The following is a 20337-nucleotide window of genomic DNA, read 5'->3' as shown; positions in this document are numbered from 1 at the left end:
ATTTAAATGCATAGGAGTAGAATATAGTCAGCCAAATATACATGAACCATAAATGTATAAATATAAATACAAATATATGTCTTGCTTGTTGGGTCATAAAGTAAATAAATATATATGTAAGTGTATATAGTAAAATACTCTGATGCCATTAAATTATTCAGATACCCCCATATTGTCTTTCATTTTCAAGCTACTGATTTATTTTTCAAGTACTCACAGCTTGTTATGTGCTACCCAGAACACTTAAAATATAATTAATCATTTATTCCCATAACAAACTTTTTAAGAGGTCAATACTAGTATCCTCATCCCACAAATTAACAAACTGAGGCATAGAAAGATTAAGGAAATCTCAACAGACCGCATTGCTTTTAATTGGCAGAACCAAAACTCAAAGTCAAACAGGGAGGATATAATTTCTACTATCCTCTTCAAAGTGTCAAAAGTCTTAGGGAACACTTGGATTTTCCGGAAACTGCAAAGGGAGCATTGTTTGTGTTTGTCTTTATTAAGGAATTACTGAGCCTTTTTTTGGTTATGCTTCATTTTAACTTCTGTTCTGAGGTTCCAGAAACTCTTTTGGTGCCATTGAAGGGGTACTATATATCAAGTACCATGTAAGGAGGCTGACATTACAACAAAATAGGAAAAGAGGAAAAAAAAAAAAAAAAAAACTCACCTGTAAAGGATGCACACACCAGGGTGAACTTGGTTAATGTATCTGCATTCTTTTAACAAATGAGCCTCTTGGGCAGCCCAGGTGGCTCAGCGGTTTAGCACTGCCTTCAGCCCAGGGCCTGATCCTGGAGACCTGGGATCGAGTCCCGCGTTGGGCTCCCTGCATGGAGCCTGCTTCTCTCTCTCCCTCTCTCTGTATCTCTCATGAATAAATAAATAAAATCTTTAAACTCCCCCCCCCAAAAAAAAAACCAAATGAGCCTCTTTATTCTTCCAAAACTTGGGCACAACGACATTGAGACTTATCTAGAAACACCAACTCCCTCCCAGAAAGTTGGAGAAAAATAAAATGAGTTTGACCATCTTAGTGAGGGAGCTAAACAGGAAGGGACAGGTGATGTCCAATAGCCTGCTTTGCAAGTACCATGACCCCTTGGGGCACAAAGATCTTTATGCACTGGAGTGGCAGTGGCAGGCACATATGAATTTTGCTGGTGTTTAGGTGGTTGCATTTCTCAGAGAGTTACTACTACAACAGTGTAACACACATTTTCAAGGCACATATATTCCACCCCTAGAGAGGACCTGCAGGGCTCCCATATATGTGTGATAATGCTTTCTGGCCATGATGCAAGAAAACACCCCAGGAGACACTCTTCACCAATGATAGATGGGATTTAAAGGATCAGTATTCTAGTTTTCCTAACACTCCTTGGGGAACATTCTCAAATGTGTTCTTCACAGTCTCTTAGAGTGGCCCTGAATGGATGGAGCCTCAGTTGCTCAAAGTGGTAAACCTCTCATTATCACAGTTTATTGGCTTTCTCTCTTCCCATCTCATTTTCTCATTCCCTCTTCACCCTTCCCGTTATCACCTCCAAATTAACCTACTTGCCTCCAGATTGTTCACTCATGTCTGCTTCTGGAGCATCAAGACAAACATCCTATTAGCTAAGCAGGTGCATTGCAATCCAGCTCAGATAATGCAACTTCTTGAAATACTGTCTGTACAGCATTTTTCCAGTTGTGGCAAATGTCCCTTGAACATCTTCACATTCTGGGACTAACTCACTTGTTCCCAGGCATCTGGGCACTTTATTTTAATTCTTTTTTCTGCTACTTCTGAGTGTCAGCCATCTGAACACCTCCAGCACCCTCTTTCTCTTTCTTTTCTTTCTAGCTTTTGAAAATATATGAAACAGTGCTCTGAGCTTGTTTATGGAGAGGAGAAAAACATCAATCAGTTAAATTTTTAATTAATCACTAGAATGCTATTTGGACATTCTCCTTGAATTTTCTCTCTTCTCTGTGGCCATTCCCAAGAATAACCAAACCCTTAGCCAAGTGGATATGTTCATATTCAAAGGGAATATTTTGGGGGATGGTTGTTTTTACATTTTTCCCTAAACATTTTTTTTATTTTATATTTCAATAGCATATTAACTTTAGCTCTATCAATTCATGCCTGGCACCTTTGAACTACTTTATTTTGGATGGAGATTCATAGGCAGGCCAACTATATTTTCTTTTCTCTATTGGTAGATTTATTTGTACACTCCAGCTCCCCATGAGTGAAGACTGTCTTGATACATTCATCACCACTCTATCCAAACAAACATAAATGATCTTGTTATAATACCATTGTGAAATCTGAAGGACAGTACTTTATCTGCTCTTTTTTTCTTTCTAGTATTTGCCTATAGTCACTTTCTTTGTCATAGTCAGTTTGTTTTCCTCTTGCTCCCTCCATCTAAAGGAATGGCTGAAAAATATCCAAGCCTCCCTCACCTTTCACTTACAGGAAAAAAAAAAAAAAAAAAAAAAAAAACGCCTACACATCTTCCAAGTCTTCCTCTCTGCATAGGAGAATGTTCACAGCACTGTATTTCAGAATTGTGGTTCATGCAAGTGGATGGTGTTTTATCTGAAAAGGGTTGCTGGCTATGTCAGCTGCCTAAGCTACTGGTACATCCTGAAGAGAATGACATTCCTCATCACATTCATTAAAAGGAGAGAGAAACTTTCATTTTATTTTTTTAAGATTTTATTTAAATTCCAGTTACTTAACTTACAGTGTAATATTAGTTTCAGGAATGCAATATAGTGATCTGATACTTTCATGCAACACCCAGTGCTCATTATGCCAAGTTTAGTCTTTAATCTCTATCACCTATTTAACCCATCTCCCCCATCTTCACTCTGGTAACTGTCAGTTTGTCCTCTATGGTTCAGCCTATTCCTTGGTTTGCCTTTCTCTTTTTTCCCCTTTTGATAATTTATTTTGTATCTTAAATTCCCCCATTTGAGTGAAATCGTATGGTATTTGTCTTTTTCTAACTGATTTATTTCACTTAGCATTATATTCTATAGCTCCATTCAGATTTCATTCTTTTTTACGGTTGAGTAATATTCCACTGTGTATATATACCACATCTTCTTTATCCATTCATCAATTGATAGACACTTGGGCTGTCTCCATTATTTGGCTATTGTAAATAATGCTGTTATAAACTTTGGGGTGCATGTATCCTTTTGAATTAGTAATTCTTCTGTTCTTCAGAGAAATACCTAGTAGTGTGATTGCTGGATCAAGGGTAGTTTTACTCTTAACTTTTGTGGAACCTCCATACTCTTTTCTGGAGTGGCTGTGCCAGTTTGCATTCGCAACAGCAATGCAAAAAGGTTGGTTCCCTTCATATCCTTGCAACACCAGTTGTTTCTTATGTTGTTGATTTTAGTCATTCTGACAGGTGTAAGGTGAAATCTCATTGTAGTTTCTATTTGCACTTCCCTGATGATGCGTGATATTATCTTTCCATGTGTCCACTCGCTGTGTGTCTTCTTTGAAAAAATGTCTATTCATGTCTTCTGTCCATTTTTTTAAAAGATTTTATTTATTTATTAATGATAGACACACAGAGAGAGAGAGAGAGAGAGAGAGAGAGAGAGAGAGACGGGGGCAGAGACACAGGCAGAGGGAGAAACAGGCTCCATGCAGGGAGCCCAACGCGGGACTCGATCCCGGGACTCCAGGACCATGCCCTGGGCCAAAGGCAGGCGCTAAACCACTGAGCCACCCCGGGATCCCCCTTCTGTCCATTTTTAATTGGATTATTCATTTGGGAGATGATGCGTTTTATAAGTTCTTTACATATTTTGGATACTAACATTTTCTCAGACATGGCATTTGCAAATATCTAGGGAAGAGAAACCTTTAAAATGAAAAGTGTGAGGATAAGTATTGATTCTAAGGGAATTTGTTAATCTTTTTTTTTTTTTGAGAGGCAAATATTAAATTCAAGTTTTTGATGGAGAACCATCCTGGATATTATGTTATATTATATTATGTTAATATCTTTTTTTCACAACAAAATTTGAATAAAGCATAAAAAGAGATTGCTCTGCCTTCAAAGAAATGGTAGCTTAGTATCTACTAAGTTTGGCCATACTTTTTAAAAGTCACTTAAATAAACAAGGAATCTGTCACTTTATTTCTGACTATTTTACTGTGTGTTAATGGAAAGACTTTCATATACTTGATCCATTATATGAAAGATGGATTAAAGTTACATTCATACAACTGTAATTCATGTTGAAAATATTGCATTAAGTGCTGAAAATAAAATTAACCAATATACAGATTGTTCCATAAGCCTAAAATCCAATAAACATATATTTCATGGGGCTGAGTAGGGTATATGTTCTGTACCAAAATTTTTCTGGTGTCAAAAATGAAATGTACAGATCTTTAAAAGGTATTTTATCTTGCAGATATCAAATATACAAATAAAGTAGCTTTCCTTTAAAAGTCATATTAAGGAACAAAGCTTTTAGCTCTTTGAAAAATCATCCTTTGGCTTGTGTTTATCCCTTCCATTAATTTCCAACGTTTTAAATGATACAATTATAGTAATACATGCTGTAATGGCGCCATGTGTCTCAGGTATAGAATGGTCTTTACTTTCTTCATTGGTCTATTACCTAGAAATGAGAGTTATTAACTTGAGTAACTTTCTTTGCAACAGACATGAAGTAATTTGATCATGAATCCTGATGATTGAAAGAAAGTGAGCTTATTCAGTCAGACAGTCTCCATTTTGTAACCCTTAGGGGAATGGAAGTGATCTAGGACTTAACTCTTGCACAGTGTGGTTAAATTGTAGCTGCCAAAATTCTTAGTTGTCTGGCTAATTCTAACCGTAGAGACATATCAGTATATTCTCAGGGGAAAGCAGGCCTTGAGTGACAGCTTAGTGAAAATACGAAATTCCAAGTTCATCTCTTACTGTTTTCTGAGCTATATTCTTTAGTGTTCTCCAACAGATAAATTTAACATTATTACAGAATTGTAGAGATAGCTTGTTTTCTTTATAAAAATCTCAAGGAATATATATCAATCACAGGGACCAAGAAATGTGTTTGAGTTTGGTAGTAACCTGAGAAGGTAAATACTTCTCTGGAAACTGGTTAGGATATTCAATCAATAAGAAAATCTCAGACAGGGGCACCTGGGTGGCTCAGTCAGTTGAGCATCCAACTCTTGATTTCAGCTCAGGTCATGATCCCAGGGTCTGAGATTGAGCACTGCTTGCAATTCTCTCTCCCTCTGCCCCCCTCACCGCCCCACTCATGAATATGTGTTCTCTCTCTCTCCCCTTCCTTTGAAAGAAAGAAAGAAAGAAAAAGAAAAGAAAGAAAGAAAGAAAGAAAGAAAGAAAGAAAGAAAGAAAGAAAGAAAGAAAAGAAGGAAAGACAATCTCAGACATAAAATCCTTAGTAGGATAGGTTTTTAGGAGAGGGTGATTTTCATGCAAATTGTGTGTACGGTTTTGTTATTGTTACTACTTTAATTTTATTCATTTTTGAAATACAGCCACTCATATCCCCAGACTTGAGACTGATGTACCCAAAAACAATATTTTTTCAAGGTATTTCTATTAAATTCCTTCTACCTATAAGGACCTCCAAACACTTCGGTGCCTTTGCTATTTATCCTCCCAGATAATTCTCCCTTTGCCTATTTTCTGAGTGTCTCCTCTGCTGAAACAACTGAGGGCAGCTTTCAGTACTTGAAAGGAGAAATATTTTTTTTCAGTATACCCTTCATATGTCAATATGCTCAATAATGAACTCGGGTTTGAGGCTACCATGTCACCTTGGGATATTGTGTTCAAAATGAGAAAACTCAGAGTATAGGTAAAAAGAGAAGTCGCTTGTTAAGGGGGAGAATACTAGTATAACCCAAGTTTGATGTTAATAAAAACATAAAGGAAAAGGACTTGTAAAAACAAATAAAATGACTAATGGTAGGAAAGATAGTAAAATACAGTTTAAAAATTGGTATGGTCAGTCACCAAAAAAGGACATTAGTAAAGAACTTGTTTATTACATACTTCAAACAATTTCTCTATTTACTTCCAGAATTACATAATTTTAAAATATTGTGGTTTCTATTGAAAGAATATTTCTCAAATCTTACTGTGCCTGTAGTTCATGCTCAATACTCTTTTTTATTATTTATTGTACAACATCTCAGATGTAGAGACACTTATATACAGAATGGCTTCTCAGATACCTGCTCCTCCCTGACCTCCACACCTAGTCCATGCAGTTCTGAGAGGGGCACTCTTTAATCAATAACTATATAATAAGTGGGAAAACCTGTTTTTGAAAGACATGAGAGGGCAGCCCAGTTGGCTCAGCAGTTTAGCGCCACCTTCAGCCCAGGGCGTGATCCTGGAGACCCGGGACCGAGACCCACCTCAGGCTCCCTGCGTGGAACCTGCTTCTCCCTCTGCCTGTGTCTCTGCCTCTCTCTCTCTTTCTCTGTGTATCTCATGAATAAATAAATAAAATCTTTTTAAAAAATAAATAAATAAATAAATGACATGAGAATTAGTAAAGTAATACGGACTGAACAGAAGATGCTCTGGTTTTAGAGGCTGTGAGCCAGAAACCTCAGACAATGACCAAAATCCATTCAAGAAATGTATTTTGGTCATCTGAATGACCAAATCTATTTTTCTTATAAATCACAATATCGCAGATAGACTCTGTAATTGTTGATTTTAAATTTGTTATTTATAATTAAAGTTTCAGATGGTTTCTAAGAATTACCTTTCTCTTCCAAGTATGCATACAAAAAAATTAAAAGTACTGATCATTTTCTTTTCTAACCATGCTTCAAACGTGTTCAAAAACTATGATGCAAACGAACAAAGCAAAAAAAGTGACAAACAAAAATACAAAGAATGAGCTGGTGGTAGCCAGGGAGGTGGGTGGGGGGAATGTGTGAAATAGGTGAAGGGGATTAAGAACAATTATCATGATGAGCCCTAAGAAATGACCAGAATTGTTTCATCATTATATTTTATACCTGAAACTAATATAACACTGTATGTTAATTATACTTGAATTAAAAAATAAGTAAATCAAAATGTTTAAAAATCAGGATGCAATTAATCATTTCACAGAACAGCTAGAATCATTCTTTATTAGTCTTCACAAAAAAATCCATTCTTCCTGAATCTTTTCCTTTAATCTTTCATTAATGCTAGAATGCTAAAAATTTCCCCCCCCCCTTTTTTTTTTTTGCTATTGCTTGCTTAATAAAATTTCTCCTCTATTCCTCTCCTTTTCTAGGTCATGCAAAATGATGTTCTGGTGATAATATTTGATCTTTCTAGGAGGCCTGATGTTTTTGATAAGTTCCCAACTTGTTAGTGGAGTTGAGGTTTTAGTTATATTAGGCACACCTCTGAAATGGATTTTTCTCTTCATAACTTACCTGAAAATGTTCCTCTTTATGTAGACAAACAGAGGAGAAAGTTTTATTAACTAAGAAAGAATGAATGGCAATAGATCAAATAATTGAGCCGGAAAGGTTTTATTTTCTTTCTTCATTTTTGTTAAAAACCCACTTTTTCGGGATCCCTGGGTGGTGCAGCGGTTTAGCGCCTGCCTTTGGCCCAGGGCGCGATCCTGGAGACCCGGGATCGAATCCCACATCGGGCTCCCGGTGCATGGAGCCTGCTTCTCCCTCTGCCTGTGTCTCTGCCTCTCTCTCTTTCTCTCTGTGTGACTATCATAAATAAATTTAAAAAAAAATTAAAAAAAAAACCACTTTTTCTTTGTAAGAATGCAAATTCTTACATGAATTTGTGAATATAAACCTCAGCAAGGAGATCAAAATAACCAGGCCCTGTTGGCACAGAATTTAGCTAAATAAATAAGAATACAAATCTATTCCTTGCTCAGAAGCTGGCTGCAGATTTGCTAAGTGATTGATTTGATGTTAATTTTCTGCATGAACCTCTCATTTCCAATGAGAGGAACAGGAATTCAGCCAAGGTGAATGAGTCCTATTTTAGGTCTTACTTCAATTTGGGAGGTTCAGAAACCTCCATTTCCCAGCAGGACTAGATCTCCAAGGAATCCTTACTTATGATATCTCAAAGAATGGAACTTGCTCTGAAAAGATCGCAGAAGTTCTCTATGTCCAAATCCCAGTACATTCTGGCAGTGGAATTAAAATGAACATATTCATGGCAGGCGCCGCCATTTTGCCCAGTCTAACAGCCTGTCTTTACAATGGAACTCAGTGTTGGAGAAGGTGCACTCTGTGACTCTCAGCCATGTTTCCGCCTCACGCCTAGATAGCATTACCATGTTTTGATTCTACACGAATCACCTTCTTCTTCTTAATGTGTCATGAATTGAGGAGACATTTTGTATTTCAATATGCGATTCGTGGGATGATTGGAGGAAATAAAGGGAGAATTATGGCACATAAAAATATGCTACTAAAAGATGTATGACAGAGCTGTTGACTGAGGACCATAAGTCTTATTTTTTTCCAAGTTTATTGAGGTTAGTTACCATATAACATTGTGTAACTATAAAATGTACAACATGATGATTTGATGCACGCATATACTGCAATATAATGCTGATTGCCACCACAACATTAGCCAACACCTCCATCACATCACATAATTACCATTTCTTTTTTGTGGTGAGAACATTTAAGATCTACTCTATTAGCATCTTTCTAGTACATAATACAATATTAACTATAATATTAATTGCCATGCTATACATTCAATCCTTAAAATTTATTCATCTTGTATCTGGAAGTTTGTACTCTTTGAATAAAATCTCATTTTCCCCACACCACTGCCCCTGGAATGAACCACTCTACTCTTTTTTCTCTGAGTTCAGCTTTTTAAAAAAATTCTTTATGTAAGTGATATTATACAATATTTGTCTTTCTCTGTATTGCTCATTTCATGTTATATAATCCCATGAGGACCATAAGTTGTAAGAGATTTCTCAGAAGAAATTCTCTCTCTACAACCTTTCATCAGGTTACTCTACCTGTCTGGGCCATGATGGGGTTTGGGATTTCAATCATACTAATTTTTAGTAAGAATAAAAAGCAATTTTGTTTTGCAGGCATTTTGGATCTAATACTTTTGAAACTATGCTACCATGTTGGAATCTCTAGTTATAGACTAACTTTTTCAACATTTATTATCTAGGACCCCAAATTACGTGAACTTTTGGATGTGGGGAACATCGGACGCCTGGAGCATCGCATGATAACGGTGGTGTATGGGCCTGACTTAGTTAACATCTCCCATTTGAATCTCGTGGCTTTCCAAGAAGAAGTGGCCAAGGTATAGTGGATGGAAACTCCTGACATTTGTCACCTCATTCTGAATCCTTATTATATTGTACTGATGCCTGCAAAAGACTGGGTTTTTGTCATATTTAACATGTCTTAAAATTACATCTAAAAATAATTCAGCTGCTCAGGTAGAAGTGTAATTCAAATGCCTCCAAATAATGATATCTACTAAGAATTATGGAGATTTTTCATCAAGAATAAGACTGATGATAATCAGTCTGATCATCTGATATAATTTATTTGCAGGAGAAAATATAAGTGAAACCAATTTTTAGTTCCCTAAACATCTTGTCCCCACACATTGTGTCTTAACCTCATTCCATAAAACTTCTGACCTGATCTCCATTCAATCCTCTCCTTGAGCAGACATCCTTAGCACATTTTTAACTTCTTTTACTGTGTGCAGTACCTAACCCACCACCATACACATGGTAGCTGCTTAATGAATATGAGAAGGTATTAAACACTTTTAAGATAAAAATTTCAAATAATAATAATAAATAACATCTATTCAGTTATAGACTAGGATGGTAAATTAGACAGGGCCTCTCCATTAAGGACTTGCTAATTTACTAATATGGCAGGCCTTTCGGATACATGCAGAAATAACTAGAATACAGGCAAGATCTATCAAATGAGAAGCTATCAATTTCTGGGAACCCTGGGCTCAACTTTGATGCTTTCTCTGGACCAGTTCAATTGCCATGAAAAGAGTACTAAAATGAACATATTGAAAGAAGAGCTTTCTTTGTTCATGTTTATAGTTCATAGGATTTAATGATGATCTTTATCCTTCATACCTTTCCTTCAAGAGTTAAGAAAATGAGTCAAAGAATTATTTTAAGTTTGTATGTTATATCTTTGCCCTTATAGAACTTCTCATGTGGAGGATAACTATGGGGTCATGTCAAGCCAGTTATCATTATGATTTATAAATATTTTTTAAATATTTTATTTATTTATTCATGAGAAACACAGAGAGAGAGAGAGAGAGGCAGAGACACAGGCAGGGGGAGAAGCAGGCTCCATGCAGGGAGTCCGACGTGGGACTTGATCCCGGGACTCCAGGATCACGCCCTGGGCCAAAGGCAGATGCTTAACTGCTGAGCCACCCAGGGATCCCTGATTTATAAATTTTTAACCCTCCATGGTCTGACAGTTCTCTGACCTACACCAAAAGTAATGATCTGAACTCTAATTCTTTAGTGATCATGGTAGAGGCTTATTTCCAACATTTACATAACATCAACTCTATTTCTTATAAAGGAATGAATGAAATGCGAGCCAGTTTTCACAGTCTGAAGTCTTTGGAAACTACTCTCCAAGACTGTGTTACAGACCTAGTCTATTTTCCTTCTAAGAACCAAGTCACCCATTTGCTTCTGAGGTATAACTTATTTTGATGTTTGGAGAGACTTCAGTTTTATGAAACATTCAGTGTGATAGCATTATACTTGCCTAGCAAGAGTTTTTATTCTGGTATACTATTGGTAATCTGTGAGTTGTATATAGTTCATTTCTCAGTATATGACTGGATGGTTGAATGGATGAATGAATATATGTAAATACATATTAATGATTTACAAAATATTTTTAAGATATCTTCCCCAAATGCAACCATATTCAGCTTAAAAAGTAACCAATTCAGGAGATTCATTAACTCTCAGAAACATCCAATAAGTGACAGTAAGTTTTAGGGAGGTTTTTACTAAGAATGAATATAGATTTTATATTACAAGCCAATCTACATATCTTATACTGCATTAAACCTTTGCGCAGTTATGTTTAAAACATATTCAATTTCCTTCTCTCTGTACACTCCTACCCATTAGTTTTCTTTAGGAATTTTGATTTCTGAGTTCTGTAATATTCTCCATGAGGACTGTATCTGTAGACATTTTTCCAGCAGCAAATTGATGTTCCTGGTATAATTAATGAAAATACAGAATATGTTTTGCCTTCCCAGTAAGGTATTTTTTTTTTCCCTCACTGAAATTGCTCTGTCAGCAGGTTAAGATTTGCAAAGACCATTTTACTCCCAAAACGTACTTTCCCTCCTTCTAATTGTTAGTATTGTCTCATAACATCACACCTTTTATTTAATCTCTGGGGCCAGTGTACATGGTGCTTTGTGTAGTGCCAATGCCAAAGGAGTCAGCCTGTCTCATTATGTAGAGCGCTTGACAGAAACCTGAGCTGCTTTGAAACTCGAATGTCTCCAGAAGAAATTATTTACAAAGGAATTCTGGCTTGTTCATTCGTTCAACACAAAGTTGTCAGTTTCCTTCTCTACGCCAACCACAATTCCAGTGTTAAGGATACAGCATTCTAGAATGCTGAGAGCCAGTGTTCTGGGAGAAATAAACAGATAAATCATAATGATGAAGGAAACATATTGTAGGTCAGATGGAAATCTGTGTGGAAGAGTAAAGCAGGAAGAAAGGATATGGGGGTGGGAAAAGAGGGTTACTTCTTTATGGGGTGTGCAGGGAGGGCAAAAAATCTGAAGGAAGTTGCTCAGTTATAGCAGTATCATATATTTCTGAGAAATCTCTTGGATCAATTTAAAAAATTAGTCAGAACTACGACTTGAACTTACCCAAATATATTATTCTAGATTTGTATGCTTTATTTCTTAATAAACATAAATCACTTGAATTTGAACTTTTTATTTATTCTTTAAGACAAGTGACTTCTTTAAGAAAAGATTGATGGAAGAGAACACTTTCAATTTTTCTCTCTGTAATTGGACTACAAACATGGTATCTCTTGCAATTATACAACAGTGATATTTTTTGTTAAGGAGCTTGACTTTCCAACTACTCTATACTCTAAGGATCAGCTTTCCCTGCTCCCTGGAGGGGCAATCCCTTTAATGTGCCAGAGAAATAGAGGATTTCACATTAGCCCTCTGAAATAGAGCACATGTGGGGGTATATAGTAAGAGTCCAGTTTTTATCATGTGCAGATTGAGGTCATTATTAGACGCCCAAGTGGATATGTTGAGTTGGATATATGAGGCTGGAATTGGTGCCAAATATAATATATTAATTTAGAAGTCATCAGGTTATAGATAATATTTATTTATTTATTTATTTATTTATTTATTTATTTATTATATAGATACTATCTAATGAGACTGGATGAGATCAGCCAGGAAGTGACTGAGGATAGAGAAGATGTCCAAGGCCTGAGTCATCAGTACTCTAACATGAAGAGACTGAGATATGAAAGAACCAGAAAAGGAGGCCAGTGAGGAGGCAATGAGATAGTGTGTGTAATTGGAAGCCAGGTGAAGAAAATATTTCAAGATGAGTAAAGTGGCCAACAATAGGGTCCGATGCTGCCCAAGATGAAGACCAAGAATGAACCATTGCATTTAATGACATAGAGATCATTAGTGACTTTTATTAGAGTAACTTCAGTGGAATGGTGGAGTCAAAAGCCTATTGGAATGGGCTCTGGGGAATATTGGCAAGAGAGAGAAAAAAAATTCAAAAATGATTGCTCTTCTTAGAAGTTTTGATGTTAAAGGCAGCAGAGAAATGGGAAGCAAGGTCCAGAAATGGTTTTTAAGATGCGAGAAGCAGGGCAGCCCATGTAGCTCAGTGGTTTAGCGCCGCCTTCAGCCCAGAGTGTGATCCTGGAGACCTGGGATCGAATCCCATGTCGGGCTCCCTGCATGGAGCCTGCTTCTCCCTCTGCCTGTGTCTCTGCCTCTCTCTCTGCATCTCTCTGTGTCTCTCATGGATAAATAAATAAAAATCTTGAAAAAAGAAAAAAATTTTAAAAAAAAAAAGGTGTGAGAAGCAACAATATACATGTATGCTAATAGGAATGGTCCCATAGAGGGAAAACAAAGTGCCAAGGTAGGAGAGAAGACTTGTAAGAGCAAATTCTTGAGTAGAAGCAGTAGGATCTAGTGCAGAGCTCAGTAAACTACAGCCTGGGGGCCACTTCTGGCCCACCACCTCTTCTAAAACTTTTATTGGAACACAGCAATGTCCATTTGTTCACATATTGTCTATGGCTGTTTTGGCTAGACAGAGATGAGTAGCTGTGGTGTAGACCATATGGACCACAAAGCCTAAAAGATTTACTATCTGATTCTTTATTTAAAAAGTGTGTTGACCCTGTTCAGAGATTGAGTACTTAAGCTCAGACAGGAGAAAGAACATTTCCTCAATAAGAAAAGGAAAAGTGGAGCATGTTGTTATAGATGCTAATAAGGGGTACATGTGGAGAAAGTTGAAGACATTTTCTGATTGCCTTTACTTTCTCAGTGACGAAGGACACGGAAGTCAGTGGCTGAGTGTAAAGACAATCTGAACCCTCAAGCCTTTTTCAGCACCAGTTGGTACATTTCTTTCAAGATCTGACTGGTAAGATTAAAGTAGACTGCAAAGAGTCGGATCATTCACATCAGCCCCCAAAATAATGTTGTTATATGCATATTAACCAAAATGTAAATTCTTCCACTGGTCAAGGAGCTTGAAGATAAAATAATTGTCTTCCACTTGCTCAGTTCTAGCCCCTCGTTTGAGGGAAGAGGCTACATAGAAAGAGACTTCTAGTATGTACTACCCCCGGTGGTCATAGAGTCTAAACAGCATTGTGTACGTTGTAAGACAGATTGCTCTGATCTAGAGGCTGAGGTTCACAGGATTGCCATATACCGGTGTTTACCTTCAGGTCTCAGGTATTCAGTGATAACTGTTAGGAGATCACCCTTCCCTGAGAGAAGCTCAGCAAGAACGCAAATCTGTCTCATGATTATCAAAGGGGAATCCCAGTGTGCAAAGACAACATGTCTTCCCTCTGAGTTCTAGTCCCTTTCCATGGCTGGGTTCCTAGAAGTCATCCCCTCTCTCACCTCCCCAACTCATATCTCCAATCTTTGTTCAATGCAATATATTAGTGACATAACTTATCACCCTAAGAAAAAGGATTGGAGATTCAGGCTGTGATAGTCAGTTCTAGATGTTTGACACTCTGATTGGCGCCCTGCATAGACATACTGTTGAACCACTGCCTTGTTTGGTAAATTTCAAATTTCTAGGTGTTGCTCCAGTGTATTAAGATGCAGTGGATTGAAACAGCAAGGATCCATCCAGTGGGTTAAGAATGAGATGCCTAATGGCAGAGTTGTGCAGGGGAAATTTTTTGTTCAGATGCCATTGCTTTCAATCTTTAATTCTTTATACACTAAATTCTCTGAAGCATTTTATAAAATAGGAAAAACATGCTATTTACGAGGAACCAGATTATCTTTCAATTTTTGATTGAAAAGCACCAATTGTGACTATATAATTTGATAGATTTTGGAAAAAACACACCCATGTAAATAGCACTCAGATCAAGAAATAGAGCATCACCAAGTCTCCAGTGTGTAACCTACTAACATGTCCCTATTTTGACCTCCAACTTTATAGATTACTTTTATTTTTATTACTTTATATATATGAAATCCTTCTATATTTTTTACATGTGGTTATAGTTTGGTTCATTTCTTTGCTAAAAGGTATACTATAATTGATTTATCTATTCTATGGTTCATGAACATTCAGGCAGTTTCCAGTTTCAGGCTATTACAAGTAATGTTGCTATAAACATATGCTTTCTGTGAGATACGTGTTGCTGATCATAGGTTTTCATATGTTCAGCTTTGTTAGATAATGACATTTTAACAAACAGTTTGAGCCAATTGGTATTTTAAACAGTAATTCACACACAAAAAATAATGTTTTATAATGGATGTCTATATGTTAATTTATTACATTTTGATGTCGCAGAATAATGAGTTTTTCAAAGATATGCTCTATAAACTGAATGGCTGTTATTTTAAATGTTTCAGGGAACCTTTCCCATCTCTACAGCTATAAACATCATAGAAAATATAGTTCACTCATTTGAGGGTATAAACTTGGATTCCCTGGAAATTTTCCCTACCTTCATCCACCACACTAGATGCTTGCCCATCATCCAAATAACTTGCGAGCTCTCTGAATTTTCTAACTAGCTCTCACATCTCTTTCCTTATCCCTCATCTCCTTGCTATGTTGTTCAAATTTTTGACAGGTCTCACCTCTGGGAACCTTCTACCTACTTTCTTAGAACGCTCTCTTTGCTCTCAACTATATGTGCCCATCTGCATGAGAATGATTAAAAAAAAAAAAAAAACAACCTTCAAACCTGATCATGCTTGAAATCCTTTTTATTACTTATTACCTACAAAATAAAGTTCCCTGTCTATTGAATTCATTCATTTAGTGAGCAAATATTTATAGAAGGCCTAGGATGCAGTGAGCACCTCAGTGGACACTGGGGATTGATTGCTCTCAGTTGCTGATAACTCATCACTTAGGCCCTTGTACCATTCCGCTCCAGTAACTCCTAACTACCTGTGGTTCTTTCTGCCTTTATAATTTTAATTTTGGTGCCTTCAGAATTGTGTGCCTTGTTAGACTTCTCTTCTCCATTTTGTCTACCAGGAGAACTTCCAAGCTTTCCTTAGGGGACTCAGCTTAAATACAACTCCTCCATCTCCCCCTCCATCTCATGATTTCCACAAATAATGGAGTTTACTTCTCTGCTGTTTATAGAACCCCATGTATATTTTCTGCATAATTTATCACACTGTAACTATCTGTCAGTGTATCTGACAACCTACCTTGGATTTGTGAGCTACTTAAAGTCAGAAACAATAGCTTAGTCATTTCTATGTTCTTAGGATCTAGCTTAGTGTATAATAGGTGCTCAATACATGTGTGTTTGGGGAAAAAAGAAAAGAAAGAGGGAGAAAGAAAGGGGAAAGGGGGATTTGGAGCCCTTAAAAACAACTGATAGATCATGAAAAACTTTAAGCCATGGGGATTTGGAACACATGTTCTCTGATTTTCTTATTTTATAGAGTTGAAGAAATTGAGGCCTCTTAGCTGCTACTCCAGGCCCTTTCTTCCCAGGATGGAAGAAAAGTTTGCCAAGGTTTTCAGTAGGAGAAAGGGATGACACTAACTACAATGACTTTCATCCTGTTTATCTGTCTCAAACTCAACCTTGTTCCTACTCATAGTTATAGTCCCTATCACACTCCCCCACCCACCAGTTAAAATGGTTCCAAAATGGCTTGGAGTAGCCAAATAGTTGAAGCTTTTTAGGTGAAGGGAATCAGAAAAGATGCTACAGAGAAGGGGCTTTTTTTTTTTTTAAGAAAAAAGAAAATATTGTCTACAAAATGAAATTGGAAAAGATAAGAGAAAGAGGAAGCAGTGAAGGGACCTGCCACAGCTACCACTAGCTGTTCTTGACGTAGAACTTGATTCATCAAAAACTTGGAATTCTCTTAGACATTCCTCCAAATTAATAGTATATTTATATATATGACATACACATTGAAATAAGATTTTTCAAACACTAATATATTCTGTACAAAATATTTATTTATATTTATCCCTTTAACTTTTTGAATTTAGGACCAATTTCTGGTGAGTGAGCAATGGGTGTAGATTTTATTTTCTTTAAACAAAAATGATTAAGAATAATAGAATGACATATCATATATTGTTTTTAGCAGTATACTTTAGAATATAATGGAAAATTGTGCAGGACCTCCTTGGGGGTAGAATATATATATGCCAAAAAGATTGACATTTATAAATGAATTATTGTGTTTTATGAGATCTTCATTCATTGCTATTCCTGACCGCCTCATACTAGCAAAATGTGCCTATGTCATCTTCAGATATTCCCCCACCTGATTGTAAATAAGGGCCAAGATCTTACCAAGTCAATGCACTACACTATTGGTCTTGGAGTTTTGTAATCGTGGATGTCCTCTGTTGGCAAATGAGATTCATTCCACATTCTACATTTGTATTTTGGATTAGTGTGGAGCAGATGAAAGATGCACATCTTCAACTTTTACATTGTGAAAATGTCACCCATATGGAATGTCCACATGAAGGTTTAAAAGTTCAAAATTCAAAAGACGGGCATTCATAATAAAAAGAAGAGGGAGGGGATCCCTGGGTGGCGCAGCCGTTTGGCGCCTGCCTTTGGCCCAGGGCGCGATCCTGGAGACCCGGGATCGAATCCCACATCGGGCTCCCGGCGCATGGAGCCTGCTTCTCCCTCTGCCTGTGTCTCTGCCTCTCTCTCTCTCTCTCTGTGACTATCATAAATAAATAAAAATTAAAAAAAATAAAAATAAAAAGAAGAGGGAAAAGGCAACTTGGACATTAATCTCTTCCTTACAGCCAGATAAGAAGCAGTAGTTGCTCTTCTGGTGATTGTAGAGGAAAGTGCCTCGCCTTCGGACTTCTGGGTGTCTTTCCTGCAATCCTTAAGCAAGAGCTTCTTTTGAGTGTTGAAGGGAGCCACACAGAAGAATGAATGCCAAACAGCAGGGAAAATATATCCTAGGAAACAGAAATGCTCGTGCTTTCAGGTATGGGCTGCTGTTAGTGCAAACCCACTTATCCCCAGAAAGGAAGGTCAGAAAACTGGTTAACCAGCAGTGCCTCCTCTTTCCTTCCAAACAGCCCATAACACAGAAATAAACTGTTGCCCCCTTGTTCCTACACCTCCCTGTCTTCTGAGGCTCACAACTGAGTAAGCCCCACTTGTCTACCTGTGTCAATTGCTTTGAAGCAGGAATGCAGATCAAAACAAACAAACAACAACAACAACAACCAAAAAAAAAAAAAAAACCATAATGTTTTTGGAAAGAAGATCTCTAAAAAATTTGGCTTCCTTGTTTAATTACTGGAGAAAAATATCTGGCATCATATGAGAGTGGCAAGTTGATCTGTGCCATCTACTGCTTTAATATCAGTTATCATTTTTCGGTTCCTAATGCATCAGATACTCCCAATGAACAAGCTGCCCCTGAGAATAAAAAAAGAATTAAATATTTTGTCAATAATTTTCCTAATGGCTATATAATGATAGTCATTCATTCATTCATTCATTCAACTAATACTCAGTTGCCTGCTGTGTACCAGGCATAATTTTGAGCACCAGGAATAAGCTAAATAGACAAAAATGATGAGAATCATTGTCTTCATGAAGCTTACATAATGGTGGGGGTAGGTTGACAATCAACATGACAAACAAGGCGGTGCCAGGTGCTAGAGAGAAATAAAGTAGGGAAGGGGAATAGGAAGTGTTGGAGAGGGGGAGGCATACTTCAGTTTTAAATAAATTGGTCAGATAAGATTACATTGAAGTGATGACTTTTGAAGAAAACCTTGAAGATGATGGAGTGAGTCAAATGGTTCTCATGGAAGAGAGCAGAGCCTGATACAGGTGTGTACCCAGCATGGGATAAGGAAGGATAGCAGTGGAGAAGTTGGGGGAGGGGTGACAGGTGACTTGGACAGTGGTGGGTGGCCACTGTAAGAATTTGGCTTCATTTCCCGTGACATGAGTAACTTACATCACTTTGAGCAAGGGATTAATTTGGTGCAATATATTTTAGCAAGATTGCCCTGGCTGCTCCATTGAAAAGCCATAGTAGGGATACAAGAGCAGAAACCACGAGAGCAGTGTTGGGAGTAGAGATAGTGAGAAATGGCTGGGTTCTGAATATACTTTGAGTTTAAAGCCGAGAGAAGAAAGAAAGAGAAAGAAAGAAAGAAAGAAAGAAAGAAAGAAAGAAAGAAAGAAAGAAAGAAAGAAAGAAAGAAGAAAAGAGGAAAGGAAAAAGAAAAAAAGAAACTATACTGATGGATTGGACACATGGCATGAGAGAAAAAGGAAGCTAAGGATGATGTCAGTTTTGATGAAATTGCACTTCTTGAGATGGAGAGCCAATTAGGAGGAAAAATCAGAAACTTGGTTTTAAACATAAGATTCATAATAGTATCAGTCCAAAGCAGCAGAATAAGTACAGGTGTGGCCTGCTATTTGTCTTGAGATACTATGAAAATGATGGTAAAGTAACATAAATATACAGTGGTGTAAAGAATGAGATAGGGCACTACAAGATGACATGTTTCAATAAGTTTGCAGAAGAAAATGAAGAGGAAAGTGTGTGATGGAACAGAGTCTAGGTTCCATAGAGAACTGTAGCCAATAAGGTCACTGACCCACTGAGTGTCAGTGGAGAGAAGACGCTGACTTGAGAACTACCAGCCCAGAGGAATAGGAAGCAAGACTTGGGAATAAAAGAAGGGCAAAGAATTAAAGGTTATGGACAAAACTATCAGCCCCTCCACCTCCTCCACTTGCTCTGCTTTAAGAATTATTGATAACCAATTACTTCGCAGACCAAAAAGCTGAGAACTTGTTTGGTTTTTCTGTTTGTTTGTTTTTTGTGGAAGTGAACAAATTATTAGAAAAAGTCATGGTAGCCAGCATTGGAGTCAAGTATCCAGAGTAAAGCTCTTCTCATTCTAGAATTTGTGAGTACCACACCGTAGTGGCTGGCACCCACATGCCTACCCACAGGAGAGGTCTGCAAGCAGGTAAATCCCACTCACATACTCAGAGCTCCCAGTTGGCCCTTCTAATGTCCGCATTCAAAACTGTGAACTAGCATCAAAATGTCCACAGGCTATTGAGAAAGCCTACACTCTTGATTGATGAGGGAGGCCAAGACAGACAGAATAAGAAATGTTGATAGAAGATACAGGGATAATCAAGAAACAAATAAACAAAAAAATTAAAACAGGAACTATCTTCAGAGAGAATTTTAAATATATTATATTCATAAGATAAGAACAAGATGCTCTGAAAAATAGGCAGCAAAAATAAAGTGGGTTTTTTTGGAAATAAAAAATAAGATAATGGAACAAAAGCCAAATTCTACATAATGGTAAGAAGAGATGAAGGAAATCTCCCAGAATGGGGAACCAAGCAGAAACCACAGTGAAGGCAGAAAACAAGGAAATGTGAAAGACAAAAAGATGAAAATCAGAAAGAAAAGATAAGAGGCGCCTGGCTGGCTCAGTGGGAGAAGCATGGGACTC

General features: G+C 37.2%; 1 protein-coding gene across 2 annotated transcripts in view; it reads left to right on the top strand.

Annotated features, from left to right (window-relative positions):
• Window positions 1–20337, top strand: part of PLCB1 (phospholipase C beta 1) — a 669446-nt gene that overhangs the window by 415900 nt on the left and 233209 nt on the right. For both annotated transcript variants that reach the window (XM_038571644.1, XM_038571645.1), the window contains exon 4: window positions 9219–9356. In XM_038571644.1, the coding sequence (XP_038427572.1) occupies window positions 9219–9356 (138 nt within the window). The remainder of the gene's footprint in view (window positions 1–9218; window positions 9357–20337) is intronic.

The sequence above is a fragment of the Canis lupus genome, chromosome 24, assembly GCF_011100685.1.
Source record: "Canis lupus familiaris isolate Mischka breed German Shepherd chromosome 24, alternate assembly UU_Cfam_GSD_1.0, whole genome shotgun sequence".
Taxonomy (NCBI): Eukaryota; Metazoa; Chordata; class Mammalia; order Carnivora; family Canidae; genus Canis; species Canis lupus.
The sequence above is the reverse complement of the archived record's forward strand: the minus strand, read 5'-3'. Positions and strand labels throughout refer to the sequence as shown.